General features: G+C 33.1%; 3 protein-coding genes across 6 annotated transcripts; 1 reads left to right on the top strand and 2 right to left on the bottom strand.

The window, feature by feature from the left end:
- Nucleotides 1-3987: 3987 nt before the first annotated feature.
- On the bottom strand, nucleotides 3988-10409 carry Dmtn (transmembrane and coiled-coil domain 2 protein Dmtn). Of its 4 annotated transcripts, XM_018447504.1 has the most exons (12): nucleotides 10337-10409; nucleotides 8571-8754; nucleotides 8089-8296; nucleotides 7426-7591; nucleotides 7116-7344; nucleotides 6917-6961; nucleotides 6611-6693; nucleotides 6336-6344; nucleotides 5361-5650; nucleotides 4841-5241; nucleotides 4347-4507; nucleotides 3988-4131 (listed from the first exon to the last, which is right to left on the bottom strand). In XM_018447504.1, the coding sequence occupies exons 2-11, from the start codon at nucleotides 8696-8698 to the stop codon at nucleotides 4351-4353; spliced, it is 1716 nt and encodes a 571-aa protein (XP_018303006.1). In that variant the 5' UTR covers nucleotides 8699-8754; nucleotides 10337-10409; the 3' UTR covers nucleotides 3988-4131; nucleotides 4347-4350. The 4 variants fall into 4 exon arrangements, with proteins under 4 accessions (XP_018303006.1, XP_018303005.1, XP_018303007.1 ...); XM_018447503.1 differs by lacking the exon at nucleotides 6336-6344 and having other exon boundaries at nucleotides 5361-5689; XM_018447505.1 differs by lacking the exon at nucleotides 6336-6344 and having other exon boundaries at nucleotides 4347-4477; nucleotides 5361-5689.
- Nucleotides 10410-10695: 286 nt separating this feature from the next.
- Nucleotides 10696-11292, top strand: LOC108722409 (uncharacterized). The gene is made up of 2 exons (XM_018447508.1): nucleotides 10696-10760; nucleotides 10965-11292. The coding sequence occupies exons 1-2, from the start codon at nucleotides 10708-10710 to the stop codon at nucleotides 11278-11280; spliced, it is 369 nt and encodes a 122-aa protein (XP_018303010.1). The 5' UTR covers nucleotides 10696-10707; the 3' UTR covers nucleotides 11281-11292.
- A 4007-nt stretch (nucleotides 11293-15299) lies between these two features.
- On the bottom strand, nucleotides 15300-16264 carry LOC108722376 (GSK3-beta interaction protein). The gene has a single exon (XM_018447446.1). The coding sequence runs from the start codon at nucleotides 16097-16099 to the stop codon at nucleotides 15743-15745; it is 357 nt and encodes a 118-aa protein (XP_018302948.1). The 5' UTR covers nucleotides 16100-16264; the 3' UTR covers nucleotides 15300-15742.
- Nucleotides 16265-16652: the final 388 nt, after the last annotated feature.

Raw genomic sequence — 16652 nt, 5'->3', positions numbered from 1 at the left:
CAAAATATTTTGTTATAGATATAATAGAGTAAATAAGTATTTACTACTATATCTATTCATTATTATTGAATAGTAAAATAATATTTAATAAATCGAAGGCTGATACGCCTTTATAACGAAACGCTATTCAATGATAACAATGCTTTTGTAATCAAATACTTTCTGAATTCTAAAATAATCCAAGAGAATATAGATATAATTATCATGAACAATTGTATATTTTTATACAACTACCAGGAAACGTCTCAGTAAATCAGCTTTCTGCATTACACAAAGTAGAAATTGTGATATGATAAAATAATTGAATGTTATATTTGTAAGATTGTGACGAATGTCATATTATTATTAGCAAAAAATCTTTGAAGAAAATATAAAAAAGCTTCACACCGACGTGCGTTTTTAGTTGGCCGTATGTTTTTAAATGTACTCTGGAAATTACATTGAGTTTCTCTCACGGCTAAGATCATCCTCGAAACTCATTAATATTCAAACAAAATTCATTAATTAGGTCAAGTGGAATTGAATGTAATTGAGTTTACTGAAAATTCGCTTTATTTTGACAATATGAAATAATATTGCAGAAGAGGCTGCTCATTACGTACCTCAGTTGACTCTACCAGCAGCAACAACATTGTCGTTGACAATGCGCATGTAGAAATAAGTATCAGCGTATCGAAAGATGAATATATAAATTTATATATGTTCAGTTTTCTTTTTTCAAATATTCTTTTTATTACCTTGAATATATATATATATATATGTGTGTGTATGTATGTGTGTGTGTGTGTGTGTGTACCAGTTGAACGCAGCTGTTGTATATGCACAATGAGTACGCGATAACAACCTTTACAATAATTGCTGCTGGCTTTGCCTATATCGTTCTACAATTGACAACGAATATTTATTCTATAATTTGACATTAACTACCTATGCAAGGCATCGATGACATAATTTATTTAATAATTCTGTCGCCTATCACTATATCTACATATGGGGCCCCTAAGCTACGGATAACAACAAACTATTTAACAGGATTCATCAATTGATGACGCAAATTATACAGTATACATTTATGTGACACGTCGTGGTTTCGTAAATATAAAATACATATAAAATTGTAAACGTCTTGTTAAGTAGAAAAACAGAAACTTATGCAACGTTTTAATAAGGTACAAAATACATTCGTCGTTGTTTAATAACTCCCTTAGAATTTCGATTTGGAGCACTATTTACTACTTTAATACGGTTTTCCTTCTGTACGTATCGCTCGATATTTTGTAAGCGTGCAGGGGCCCACAGTAAATCGGTGGTCGCTCATATGAATAAATTTTCTAATTTCCTAGCAGTGTTAAATACGTATATTACAAAGCACCATGATCTAAAATTATAAATATACAGGGTGTGTTTCATGTAGCATATAATGATATAATGGAAAGGAATTAATATCCATTTTTATGTATTTTTTTAAAGAGAAATTATATATAAACAGAGAACCAATAAAATACAGTCAAAATGTTGTCACAATGATAAAATTTTTACAAATATAAGACAACGCTATATACATTAATGTATGTAATTAACACCCTATATATATATTTTGACTACTTATGATTATGTAAGATTAAATAGAATTACATCTTAGATTAGACATGTATTTTACATAACAAAAAAGATATTAACGGAGATATTCGGTTAAACCAATACGTTTTCATTTGCTTCAAATGTTACACATGTAATGGATGGTGCATGGTTTTTAAGAAAAATTTCTATATATACAACATATACGTTTTTTTTTGTGGTATTTTTCGGTTGTGATTATATTGATCCCAAAGCTGCTTCTTAAATATTAAGCTTATATATAAACCTAGCATAATCACAGCGATTTATCCGAAATGTAATATTTACCACAGGAACATGAAAAATAATATTGAAAATATTCAAACTTTTGTAAAGAGGAAGGAATCGATTATTTAACTGCTTAAAGTAATACCATGCAGATAATGTAAATGTGAGAATTTATTGGATAGTCAATTGACATCGAGAAAATGAATATTTCTGGTGTGTTGAATATACAATCCAATTTTCATTTGCGATCTTTGAGATCAGGAATGAATTGAATATCTCTTCGCAATAGCATAAAATTACCTTATCACGCCTTCAATTTTCATGCAATGAATTGCTATTCAATTGCCAGACTTTCTTATCCTTTACATTGCAAGCTTCTAAATCAATACAAAATTTTACAACATACATTGTCAACATAAAATTTGACACAGCGAGACGCATTAAATTATTTCTTTTGTACACAATTACTGGTAGCTTTTAAATAAAATTCTGAATAGATTTCCGCTGTTACATGCTACGTTACATGTCAGTAAACTGACACAGATACCGAACTATTAATTATAAGCTATTGTTACTATTACTTTGTTGTACACATATAGCGTAAAATAAAAATTAACATTGAAATTTCTGTGCAAAACGAAAGCAGTACGACGATAATGATTTAAATAAGATAAAAATCTTCATATTTGTACAGTTTATTGTTTAACTTATATCGTGCTGCATTTGCTTTGAGTAATAATGGTGCTCAGACATGAATCATCCTGACTGTAAAAATTAGAAAATTGTATTGTAAGATAGTGAATATGAAAGTCATTTTTATGCTCTGTTATCAAATAGTAACGATACAAAACGAAACACAAATCAGGTGCTAAGTCTTATTTCTGAATGCTGCTGTTATTTTAACTCGTTTTATTTTTGCGATGTATCAAATACTTCTCATTTCCATAAATTTGTATTATATCTTATATCAATGTTATAATTTCCAGTTACTAAACACTTAAAATTAAAGCGCCAATATTAAAGTAAACATAATTATACAGCAATGTAGTCCTTCAGTCTTTCTCTCATTTCAACTAACTGTCATGGATCAATTCTTTATACTTGTTATAATATACATGCAAATTTATGATTTTTTGATGATTAGATCACTCACTGGATTAATGAAAATCACTCTCGTCTTTATTATTATAATTTTAACGTTATATGTATAATATGTACGATGTAAATCGTATCATAGGATAAGAGGAAAGAGACGGTTGGTCCTCCTTTGATATCGGATGTAGCAGCACATGTATATGTGTGTAACATTTTCATTTATGTTCAAATTTAGTACTCACGATTTTTCAAAAATCTTTCAACGAGAGATGTTTCTTCCAGTCTTCAGTGAAATTCTTCATTTCTCTTTCATTGCATGCGTGACTCAATTTATATACTAGCTATTTTATACAATGCAACAACAATTAAAAAAGCTTGCATTTTCTAGAGAACTTATACTTTTATCGGATATTACAAATAACAAGTAAATATACAGTACGCACTACCTCATACTTTATACAATGCCGGACAGCAGCTATCTGTAGTGATATAAGAGCTCTGTCTTAACTTACATTATTGTTTAGCATTTGGACGATTTGGATGTTATAAATTCTTGATTTATCAACACATACATCCCAAAAGATTTAAAATAAATCGATTATACATCGACAAATTGTAACTGGACCGATGATGGAGGTTGAAGACAATATCCTGGTGTGCATCACTTTTTCACTCAATATTTTTTTTACTACTTTTACATTTGATCAAAGAAATTAGATACCCTAATTGAAATTAAATTTCCATAATAATGTGCTATATATACAATCAAGCAGTGTCATTGTGTAGTATTTCAACAATTCTTTGTGTCTTAATATAGAAGCTTCTTTAGTATCATTTGTTTCAGCACTAGTAGATCGCTAATGACACGATCGTGAAAAATAAAGTCTTACCAAAAATGAAGAGATATAAATTATATGAAATTAATGAAAGTTTGTACAAATTAATTTGAAAATCACATATTTTCCTACAGCAAAATAGCTTCGTCAATTTAAATAATAGTATCAAAAATACATATATATTATAATGATAAATTTAAACAACCCAAAATATAAGATAAACTTATTTACGCGTATACATACTATTATTGCTCCAATGTGTTACAACACTGATAAATGGATGCAAGGTTTCAATCAATGTGTCCAATCTAGCCCAGCTTCATCACAGGGTTTGATTAAATTTAAGTATTCCACCCTAAAATAAATACTGTTTACATAAAATATTTTTTCTCATTCTCTCCTCTCTCTCTCTCTCTCTCTCTCTCTCTCTCTCTCTCTCTCTCTTTCTCTCTGAGACAAGTTATTTAGGAACTTTTATTTTATTCACTTTTTATAAAATATAATACCACATTACATTGCCTCTACATGTTAACGGCAATTAAGCACCAAGTGAAAATTTCATTCACTTACAATACTACTTCATGGCGAGCGTCTGTTTGAGATGGCGTATGAGATGGCTGCCAACGTCATGTACCTCAGGCCATTGCTTTAACACAAACACTATGCCCAGTACAACGAATGTAGTCGTTAATATACGCACCCTGCACATGAAACAATGAGGCTTAGTACAGCTGTAACAGACATGTGAAAACAAAACAAAATAATGAATGTGCAAAATAAATTTAGATGATTGCAGTACGATAGATTATAATATGAAGATGAATAAAAGAAATACATAAATTATTTACTAATACATAAAAACGATATCTATTATTGCACAATTACATTTTAACTTTCTACTTACATTGCATAGAAATCTATTGATATTTAACAGAGATCAATATAGATATGATAGAGAATAAAAGTATAAATGGTTCATTAATGTCTCTAAAACGCGGAAAGTAAAACAAAAAAGTGATATCAAAAGAATAAAAGGGCAAAAGATATCTCAGCAATAATCTTACCTAGTTCTGAGAAAAGGCATCATAATACCAGCACCCGTTGCAACAAGGAGCAAAACAACTTGCAATACTGTCAATACTACATTTATCAATTTTACAGCGAATGCTCTCGCATTGCTATTATCTAAACCCTCCAATGTCACATATTGTTGATGCTGTTGTTGTTGATGTTCCATTTTACAAATTTTAGTTTGACAACTTTCTAACATCTCATGTATATCTCGTAATCTATCTTCGCTTTGATATTGCACTTTCTCCTCCATATCTGTAATAGTTTGCTTCAAGTTTTCCACTTCGTTCTGATGCAATTCTGTTAAATCATTAATCTGTTCTTCTAAACGTTCGCATCTGAAACGTTCTTCTTGGAGGGAATGAGAAAGATATGTCACTTCCTGCTGTAATGTCTTAAAAAAAAAGTTTTAGTCAAACATTTGTGAAAACAGTCGTATGCAGGTAATTTTTTTTTAGAAAATATATTTTAATTTGGATTATCGGATACATTTAAATAAAATTAAATGCAAACCTTTACACTATCTAATTTTTCTCTCATTCGATCAAGATTCTCCCGGTGTTCCTGTAGTTCTGCAAAAATAGATTTGAGACTCAAGGCTGCATTATTACTGTGACATGTATGCGGCTGTCCTCTACTACCAGGACCGCTTTCACTAGTTACGCTAGAACACTCCGATCCTTCCTCAGACGGAAACTTCATAGCCGCTGCACTTTGGGTAGATCCTAGACTGCATCCACCCGGAAGTGTAGCCGATCCATGGTGAGTTTTATCATCTTCAACGCTAGCGTTATCACCATTACCTGCATGCGGTGTATCGTTTACATAAAAAGTCGAGCCATCTGTAGAGACACAGAGGTGGCAAGTTAGAATGTTATCCAATACCAAAGCTTGGCCTTTTGAAGTAATATTATTTTTCAAGTTAGTATGTTATTCAGTTTCCTCAAACAATAGTTAAGTCCTGTTCCTGTTTTATTTTAGATGTTTTGCACCTTTTTTTATTTTTGAAAAGGTCAATCGTTTCACAATATAAAATGCATTTTTAAAATCGTGATAATAATAAAACCCACAATTGGTTATTATATATTTTAGCATCATTACAAGAGAGTATTGGATAACTGACAGTAAATAAAGAAAGGCAAATGTGTAATTATAGAAGCCATCGTAAATCATCTAATACTTTGCTACATAATAATATAATGTTAAATAAATATAAGCAACATAACGTGTGATAAAATTATATCGAGTAATTGTTCTGCATTAAAAAATAAAATAGAAGTTTAATAAGCAAAATTGAAAGCAAAGAATATATAGTATACAAGCAAACTAATTTTTAATCATACTTTACAAACAATAATGTATTATCATTAATCACTTCTTTGTAAAGAAGATAGAAGCTTGAAGCAGTCAAAAAAATAAGAATATTGTGCATGAAGCATATAATAAAGTGTAGTGTAACTCTCGCTCTTTGGACAACACATTACTTACTACTCTCAACTGCCATGATAGCAAAAACGTTAAAAGATATTTATTTTCTTATCTAAATATATTTTATATTTTTAAATAAATGGAAATGACAAGAATAAATTATCTGAATCACACTATAAGAATTATACAACTTTATTTTCTTTGCATTTAAATAAATTGCATTTATTAATTTAAATCAATTTAAATTGTGGTTTTAACCAGGTAATGTAACATGTTATACTTCAGCTTGAATCATGTAAAATTTATTGGAAATTTATTGAGACACTGTTACTTACGTGATAAAGTATTTATATTATCGGCACTTCCAAATTTGTTTTTAATAAGATGAGCAAACTCTCTTGGTTTAGACATTACAGTTCTGCAATAGAATATGATTAAACATAAGTAAGCATATAACGTTTTGCTTAACTATACTTTTAAAAATAATTTCTCGTAAATAATTAAGAAAGCATATTCTGTGTTAATTTTAAATTGGAAGGATATTAATGGCAGTGCGGTTCTAAAAAGAAGTGATGAATCAACCACATAAGAATAGATTTTCAGCATATTTGAGCATGGGATCTATTTTCGTATACACTCACCCTGAAAAACCAGTGATTCCATCCCTGATGTTTCCTCCTACATGTCTGGAATACAATCCCAAATTAGCCAAAGATATTGCTTTCAACGCTTATCAAATAATATATGTATATAGTTTATATGGGCCTTATTCAGTAACAAGTTTAAACATTTTTCTCTAGATATGAATACAATTAAAAAAATCTTTTATGTATAACTCACTTAAGTCCTTGTCCCATGTCGCGTAACATTTCTCTCGGTTGTCTATGACTCGTCGGTGCACCATTCATCTCATAATTTCGTAATTTTTTTGTGTAGCTGTCTAACTTTTTTTGTAATTGTGAAATACTGTGCGCCGATTTTTGATTCTTCTTTTCGAATACCGTTTTAATCCTAGTTAATTGCTGCTTGTCTGCATTAGCAGCCAATTTCAAATATTCATTGACGTTTTCTAAAGAGCAAATAACATATATAACGACATTTTGTTTGTGTGTGTATCTATCTTAACTAAATTTAAAAAACTTTATATTACCATCCCGCGTGGTTTGTTCTATTCTTATCTGTTCTCGCGTTTTAGCAATTTTGCTTTGAATATGTTCAATAGCTTGACGAACTCGTGCTGCACTAGAGTCGACATCATCGCTTATCAACTCAGAAGAACCATTTGATAGGAACGATTGGGTTGTGTGGTATTGTTCCTATAAAAATACAATGACATTTTTCATTCAAAGTTATACAAAAAAATATAAATATATAAACCATAACATTGACTACAGAATTAAAGACAATAAATAAATAAATAAATAATGCAGTTTAAATATATCAAAAACAATTTATTCTGTTGTTTTTTGTAGAGAATTGTAAGATCTTTAAATTTATTTATCGGCTAAAGGGTCTAAAAATGGAGACGAAATTAATATAATCATTTAAAATATGCGCATAATTATACTATTTTTAAATTCATAATTTGACTATATATTAGTGATTGATGACTTTGCAACTTACTGTGTTAGTTAACGTATACACAATAGCAATATTATGTAACTCTCTTTATGTAAGAGCACAAAGACGTGCTGTAGATTGCATATACACATTAGATTCAGGTAAAGTAACAATCTTGCTGTTTTTGATGCAGGACACTTATTATCTTATACCTTATTAAACTCGATATTTAAAATGAGTCAGAAATACATACTCCTTCGTCATCAGTCGGTGGATGAACATTTGGCACAAATTCGTCTGGTTCGGCAGTGTTTGAAGTACTACTTGGTTCATCCATGGCATCCCCCGTACGGATTAAATTTCCTGGTGACCTTTGTCTATTGCTGCCTCTCATGTTGAGGCTACTTCCGGTACCACCACCACCACTACTTCCACTGCCAGTGCTACCCTCTCCTTGAGAACTGAAACAAATATTTAACAAATGTTTATTTATTATTATAATTTCTTTAATTTTTAAACAAATTAAATCTGTTTAAAAATTAAATTTTATTTAACAAATTTTAAAATTGGGAATATCATAATAAACATAATAGTAAAATAAGTTAATAGATAAATAAGTTATACATATATACATATGTAAATAGATTTTGTATGAGAAATTGAAGAAATTGAATATTAAATGACATGCAATAATAGTAAATTATATGTATGTCTATTATACTAATAGAATCTTACATTGGAGCATTACGCAATCTTGGAGTATGATCCAAGTTTGCTGTCGGTTGAGACGTCGAAGTTGTCCTACTAGGAGATCCACTGCGCGAACTGTTTTTACTAGAGGTGTTCACCATCAAGCTTGCCATACCTTTGTTCTAAGAAGGTCATCTATCTACTTTGTTTCAATATGTTCACGTTGAACCTATGTACATAAATTACAGATATAAGAATGCTTTAAAGTACAAAAGTGGTACAATATTATATGATATCTTATAAAATAATAATGGTCATTTCATTACATTGATATTATTAATTTACTTTTATTAGAATCAATCAATAAATTAATATTTAATCATTTTAAGCTGTAAAAAGCAAAAGATACAATTCTAATAATTAGTATCAAGAATTAAAAATTTATTTTATACCGGAGAGATTATCTCTTGATATTATTAGATAAATTTAATATCAACAGAGTATAGACGATATCAGACTTATGATAATTTTTTATCTTGCTATGATTCATAGACTCTTCCTTAAAATAAATTGGGGCAAATCAAGCAAGTTCAATTGCAAAAACTTATATATTTCAGTACGCATTCACTTCTAATTTTCTTCTTATCTTAACATCGATATTTATGCATTATAAATACTACGTAAGGATAAAAAAAAACATAAAGCATAAAAAATTACAGAACAAACAAAACACTCCACAACGGTTGGACCCCAATTGGTCTATCTTCGGCAGTAATTTTCTCCCTAAGAGGTTACATTATCTAATTTATACTTTAAATATACATTGAGCACAGAGACTGCATCTAAATTTAGAATGTAGGATACTTCACATAAGGAGAAATATATTCACGTTTCAGTTGCAGAAAAATTCTTTCCATTAATACATAAATAAATTCATTAAAAATATTATTTATATCTTCGCTAAAATAAAAAATTCTGTATGTTTTTAAAAACTTTTTAACTAAATTATATCAAGATAAAGCTTTTTACTTAATATATATATACTTTACTTAATATAATAGAGTTGCATATTTATATTAAAAATTTTATGATCATAAACATATTATGTGTCAAGAGCTATTTTTCTATTCTCTATCCACAGTCACAGTGGAAAGTGCAGTATAAGCACTTTTCTCTTAGTTCTACGTCGTATCACTGCCTTTAATTTGATCATATTAACTGATGAATCATTGCTATTATCATAACTACCAATGCTGATTTGTAAGAATGCTATATTAGTGAGGATCATAGTTCGAATGATAGTTCTTTTAAAATTTTATATCTACCTCGTTCATGCTCCGTTAAAATTTAATTATTTAAGATATAATACCAAAATAGGAATACGCTAAATATGAGCGAATATAATAAAAGATTAGAGACTTTATAATAAAATCTGGCCACGAGATGACAAATTCCTAATTGGCCGTTTTGGAACTTCAGTAAGATATCAGAATGAGTAAGATAAGTAAATATAAATTAGAATGAGATAGCATACATAAAGAGAGACAGTATACACTCTCTTCTTTCTCACTCTTGTTTTGACAAAATTGCTCGTTATAAGGTCTCTAAAAAAGATGAAATCAGAACCGAATATTCTTCCACATTTAAGATATGCAAAAAAACTCTGATTAGCAAACAAAATTAGGAATGAGGAAGCACAAGAGAAGAGAAACCAGTTTTTCAGAATGGTCATTAATTCTGCCAATTCATGAATGACAAGAAACTTAGTTTGGCCTGCACATTGACGTAAACGTAAATGAAATCAAACTTGCCGATCACGTGGTTGGCGAAAGTCTCGGCGGTGATCTTTAGACGGCATCTGGGTGGCTGGACACAAGTTCACAAAATGCCACACGCACACGATGGTCCCGCGGTGGCGGGACGCAGGGCGGAATAAAACCGCGCTGTCACAGTCTGTCACGGACGGGCGTGCGTCGTCACCGCCGCGTCCTCGGGCTGCTCCAGGAGAAGTGGAAGGTCCAGTCTCTGGACTTCGCTCCTAGCCACGTTCAGGGACAGAGCGTGATTTCGCTCGTGCGCGATCGGCCTGTTATGCGACGAAGCGACGGAGTAGCGTGCGGCAACGGGCAGTATCGATGAAAAACACACAGGACCGTATTAATAGCGCGCTCTCGCAGGGTCGATGACGGCGACGTTGAATCTGTTAGATTCCATCCTTATATTACAAATCATTCCTGCAAAAAGGAGAAAGTTGACTCGCGTTAAATAAATCTCTCATCTTCCTCTGTCATTACATAAAAAGAGAATTACAACCCGTAATTAAGGCACTAATATAATTAAGGCCTGGTTTCACAAATGTAAGATTAACTTTAATCGTTCAATTTATTGTTCATCTTTCTCCAATTCTAAAATTGGAAAAAGGTAAGGAGTTAATCTTATATTTGTGGAATTGGGCCTAAGTGAACGATTTCAGTTATGGAATACAGCACCGGTCAAGATTATTCGCGTCGATGCCGCGATGCAAAAACGATCCAATCGTGACGTGATTCACATTCGTCTGAATCAGAGTGAGGAAATGAAACAATGGTCGATAGTAGTACGCGCTAATTACTCCCAATTAACTGTTCTTCGCGGCGCAGGGTTATTCGTGTCTCTGGCTCAGGTGCTGACAGCAGAATTAAATCTTGGCAGAGTGCACGGCGCCGAGACGGCGTTGCCGCAACCGACTCAAAAATACAGCAGTCCAGCACTTTAGGAGGCACAGACGATTCCGCGAGGGAGAGTAAACACGCGCGTTTCTCACGCCGCGTCCTCCGGGTTCTCGATTCGCCTCGCCTGGTCCCTCGTCGCGGAACGTAAACAGAAAGTCGGACGAGCGCAATCAGCGTGAAGTGCGCCGCGTATCGCGCGATCGTCGGCCAACGTCACGACACGGCGTGCAAGTGCACGCCTTATCCTCGTCCATGGACGTCTTCCTCGACCAGAAATGAAATAACGCGCGTGTCGATGCGTCAAATCCACAATACCTCACGGCTCACTCTGCTCCCCTCCCCGTGAGTCTTCTTCCCCCGGTGGTTCTCCGTGAATCAGAGACACTGAGCCATCTGAGATACACTTTCTCGACACAGCTCGCTCGCTCGCTCACTCTTTCTCTCACGCACACTCGCGAAATCGTGTCGTGTCGTGCCGCATCGTCGTCCAGCTCTCACCTCGTTCGCCGCGCAATATCCCACGGTGTCCAGGGTGTCCTACGTAACGTCGAATCCACGAATACGCGATCCGCGCTGATCCGCACCCCGCGGCGCATCGGCTTCGTTTACTCCTTGATTTATTCTGCCCGTCCTTTTCTTTGTCGGGAACTCGCGTGTCGTGTCCTTGCATACGTACGTACGTACTTACGTACGCGACAAGACGAGACGAGACAAAGCGCAACGGGTACAACTGCACCGCGAACCGCGCGACTGACTTTACACGTACACGGTCGCTGCGAGACGGCACGGGCGTGTCATCGCACGCTGACCGATCTCCCGCGTGCCATCGTGAAGAAACACCACGCGAGAGCGGCGAGAGTACTCCCGACTCCCTCCCGTCGATTCGCGGAAGGTGGCCCCGCGCCCCGCGCGCAATCGAGATTCGAGATGGGTGTATTAATGGCAGGGACGGTACCGGGCGACCTGGTGCCTCGAGACTCGTTCCTCGTAGCTGATCTTTTTATATCGAAAAAATTTTTTTTTAGAATTTTTACGAATTGAAACACTTTTTAGAAATACTTAGAAAATATACGTCTTTTTTTTAGAATTTTTCATACATATGAATTTTGAAATATTCTAAAATTTTTAAGTTTTTTTTTATTTTATTGCGCACTTGTATACAGAATACATAAAATAAGATGAGGCACCGATAAAGTTGCTGTTTGAAAGTCCAGAAATGAAGTGTAAAACTTGTAAAAGAATCATGAAAGTGAAGACGCAATTTTGCAAGATTTCATCAACAACTTTAAAATAAGAATTTTAAAAATCTTAGAATATTTTATATAGAATTCATATATAGGTATAAAGAATTCTAAAAAAAAAGTGTGTATAGACTTTTTCGGCCTTTTTGAAAAGTGTTTCAACTTGTACAAAAAAAAAAACTAAAAAGTTCTAAAATTCAGATATTCTGAAAAATTCTGAAATTTACATAAAACTTCAGAAAAATTAAAATTTTTACCAGGAGAGAAGCATGAAATGACGTAACGCGAGGACAGCATTCTGCGGCAATTGACACTCATTTTTCAATGAGTTTTACAGACAACGACAAGAGAAAGTCCTTTTCTTTTCAAAATATACCCATGTATTATATGTCGAATTACGTCTGTATCAGACGCATTGAAGATTGCGATTTGAAAATTAGAATTTGACAATCAGACAAGTTTAGTTTTATCTGTATCGTTCGAATTTAATCAAATCGTTTGATTAAATTCTAATCTTCAATTCGCAATTCCCAATCTCCAAAACCCGTAGTCTTAAACATGCTTCATGCATATTAAAGGAAGAATATATTATTATCGTAGAAGACAGAGTTTCTTCATAATACCTTTCCTTTTTTTCTTTCCTTCTATCCGACATCTAATTATATCGAAATAAAATAAAATAGATAATGTTAGACATTTTACTTGTATTAGATCTAATTATATATATTTGGCTGCTTTCTCTTTAGGAGACATAATACCGTTCTCTCTTTGTTTATTCATCGAATGCCAAGAAGGACAGAACGACGTTTGTGTAGACTGTGTTTCCTAAAAGAAAAATAATCTTACTCCACTTTAAGTGCATTCCAGATGGTATAACGTAACTACAAAGAACGGACATTCGACCGATGATCAATTTCGAAACAAAGCATCGATTAGTTCTTTAATATCAGCGACATCCAAATGACAATAATTTGAACTTCATGATACTGTGATCCGCGATTTGTGGACTGGGAATTCATTAGGGGAAAGAAAGAAAAAGAAAAGAATAACAATTTGAACGAAAAATGTAGACTGCTTTCCTAACAAAAGACAGTGAACCATTACATCCTTGTTGTTTGTCAATTAAACAAAGATGAAATGATTATTGTGTTACACTGCACTGAGAAAAGAATTATTCATTTGACTAAATTATGTTTGATTTAAATACATATATTCTCCAATAAAAGAAATAAAGACAACTAAATTAATTTAGTCAAATAAATAATCTTTTTTAGTGTGTCTTTTGCTGAAAAGCACAATAATAACGATAGCAATGAGCTTTACATAGAATTGCAAGAAATAAAGATGTCCTGTTTTACAAAAGTTGTTGAGACTCTCACCTACATCTTTACACGAATTAAATTCATATTCAAACGGTATTCTCAATACTTTCAAAAGTCGCTTCGAGTAACTATGTCGCCCAGTAATTATATCGATCCTTCAACCCTAAAAAATAAACCATCTAAAGTGACGAATGCGGAACGAGTTGAAAGCGAAATTTGAATTACAGAATTGTCTTGTAAAATGCAAACGATAAACTTGACATAATTAAGACCCGTTTGAAATGCAAGCGAAATCGTTCGAATGCAAAATTTTAGCATTTATCTTTCACCACTACAGCTGATATTTTTGCTAGTCGATCGAATTGCATCGTAATTGTTCTAGCTTAATTCTCAATAACATTATTTCCTCATTTCCTCATCGCCCACGAGAGTATTAATAAAGCTGTTGCGTCGCAATTGCGCTGGAACAACGCACAATATGATAAGACGTATGCGTCATTTTGCGTCTGTGAAGTCATTGATTAGACCGAAAGCGTTAGAAAATCGCTTTACGGAAGACGATAAGAGAATGTCCTACTCGCTTTCCAGGAACGATGAATCAATGTCGTCGCGAAATTTAAAGATTTTAAATTCAGTCCCGAAAGTGTCCGCAGCTTTCTAGATTCTTATAAATGCGGAATAAAAGCGCAAGGATACGACAAATATATTTGCTAGAAATAATTAGAAAACGTAAAAGATAAATTTAAGAACAAACATGTGAATGAAGCAAAAACTTCATAATCTGTGATATGTTTCGCAACTGAAAGCTTGACTTTAATAAAATTAATTTATGATAAATTTATTGTAAAATTGATTCATAATAAAAAAAATGAAATTGGAAAAACGTAATGGGCAAAGAGATTAGAATTCTATAAAGTTTCAGGAGTTATTTCAGAAGTTTGGGTAAAGGTGGCACAAGTCAAATTTTCCAGTAAATCAGGCAATGTATTTTCAAAAACTCCAGTCTCATTTTCTTTCTATAAATATATAGATCTGTTTTTTTATAGATGAATTAAGTATACACTTTTTGTACTTAAAGTGAAATAGATATGTTTGAAATTTGATAAAAGCAAGAAGAGTTCTAGTTCAAGTCTAGGGCAGGAATAAAATATAAACCTTCTGTCATTTCACAATATTCACAGAATCTCTCACAGAACGAGATTACAATCCAATGTAAAAATAGGCGGAGTGAGACAATCGTCGCTATAATTCTGTTTTTCTAATTCTAAGAATTAAAAAAAAGATGAGAAAAGCAAATTGAACCGAAATTGAAGTTAATCTACATTGATAAAAACGTGCATAAATTAAACTGAAGATAAAAAAGATTCTTAATTAAATAAAGCATCAATTAATTTGAAAAAGGACTAAAATTACATTTAAAAAATGAATATTAAATAAATAAACTTTAATACGAATAATCCAAATTTGCAGACATGGCATAAAGAAAATTAAATTGTTTGACGTTTTTTTTACAAAGAGATTTATAATTGAGTTTAACAGACCTACGTCAGCACTGGAGGATTCAGTGAATTCTATAATATACTGGAGCATACCATTGAGGAGCGTGGGTGTCCCAATTCTTAAACAATGACACTCTGATAATAAAAGATTATACTGTTTTCTTTGTCAGAGACTGCTGATTGGCTAATACTATTCGCAGAAAAAAGTAAAAAAGACAAGTATTTCTTTGCCTTTCTTCTCGATCGTCGAACTACAGTTTTCGATAATTTAATATAAAGAAAACGCAGCCAAAATTCTGGGCGTAACAAGAAAAAATAAAGGAACATGCTCCAGTACATTATAGAGCTCACTGGAAGATCAAACGCACTTAACCTAACCTAACTCTTAACCTAAACAACAACCTAAAAAGCAATGATTGCTTTTTTTCTGTTATCTCTCGAGATCTACTGTTTATCGCTCAGTTCCTTCAGTTTATCTAACAGTGCGTTTCCGAAGGAATTCCTGTATTGCGGACTGACGAAATTCAGGAGGCTATAGGGCGTCTCAAAACGCTCGTTGCTCGCGTTCGATGTGTCGTCGTGCCGATTGCCGACGATGGCAAAGCCGGCGGCCGATAGTTCCACGCAAAATCGTAGACCCTCCAGCGTGATTAGGTTGAGGTAGATGACCTGGTTCGTGCTGGTCAGCTGCTCGGACACCCTTAAGTCCTGCACATGCTTTTTCACATCGTTGATTACCGCCTGGACTTCCAGCCGCCACTGCTCCGCGTCCAGCACTCGGTCTGCATCGTCATCCCGCATTATGCGAACGCAGATTCCTTCTAGCTACGATTGAAATCGCTCTAACCTTCTAACGGGCCTAATCGTGAACGATCAACGATTTGAATAAATCCGAACAGTCGGAGTCCATGGTGGACAGCCGGACTTCGAAATAAGTCCGACTCCGGAATATAAAAGTACCTTTTCATACATGACTCATCGCCATCGTTAAGCGATAAAAAGATCACGTGACTGACATTTCACCAATGACAATTCAGCCACTGAATTGTCATTGGTGAATTGTCAGTCATGACCTTATCATTAATTTAAATGTATGAAAAAGTACCTTGATGTTGCAAACATATGATATTCTTGACAGATTACGTTGCTAAAAAGCTTTTTACAATAAGTCATTAGTAATAAATCAGAAGTTAGAAATTGTTCAACCATAGGCGATTATTCTTTTCACATTCGACTGTGGTTGATCAATTTCTAGCTTCTTTCTGATTTATTATTAATAGCTTATTATTGTAAAAAGCTTTTTCTGTTTCAATCTATGGTAAAAAGAAAACCTATGATTTCTATCAATGTAAAT

The sequence above is a fragment of the Mycetomoellerius zeteki genome, unplaced genomic scaffold, assembly GCF_001594055.1.
Source record: "Mycetomoellerius zeteki isolate Tzet28-1 unplaced genomic scaffold, Tzet1.0 scaffold202, whole genome shotgun sequence".
NCBI lineage: Eukaryota > Metazoa > Arthropoda > Insecta > Hymenoptera > Formicidae > Mycetomoellerius > Mycetomoellerius zeteki.
The sequence above is the reverse complement of the archived record's forward strand: the minus strand, read 5'-3'. Positions and strand labels throughout refer to the sequence as shown.

What these genes read in the sequence shown, in the direction of transcription:
- LOC108722409 (XM_018447508.1), top strand. Translation starts at nt 10,708, where the DNA reads ATGACGGCGACGTTGAATCTGTTAGATTCCATCCTTATATTACAAATC. An exon ending in CTTATATTACAAATCATTCC is followed by an intron (nt 10,761 to 10,964) that starts TGCAAAAAGGAG and finishes AGTTAATCTTAT; the next exon opens with ATTTGTGGAATTGGGCCTAA.
- LOC108722376 (XM_018447446.1), bottom strand. Translation starts at nt 16,099, where the DNA reads ATGCGGGATGACGATGCAGACCGAGTGCTGGACGCGGAGCAGTGGCGG.
- Dmtn (XM_018447503.1), bottom strand. Translation starts at nt 8,698, where the DNA reads ATGGCAAGCTTGATGGTGAACACCTCTAGTAAAAACAGTTCGCGCAGT. An exon ending in CACCGACTGATGACGAAGGA is followed by an intron (nt 7,592 to 8,088) that starts GTATGTATTTCT and finishes GTATTTTTATAG; the next exon opens with GAACAATACCACACAACCCA. An exon ending in AGAACAAACCACGCGGGATG is followed by an intron (nt 7,345 to 7,425) that starts GTAATATAAAGT and finishes TTTGCTCTTTAG; the next exon opens with AAAACGTCAATGAATATTTG.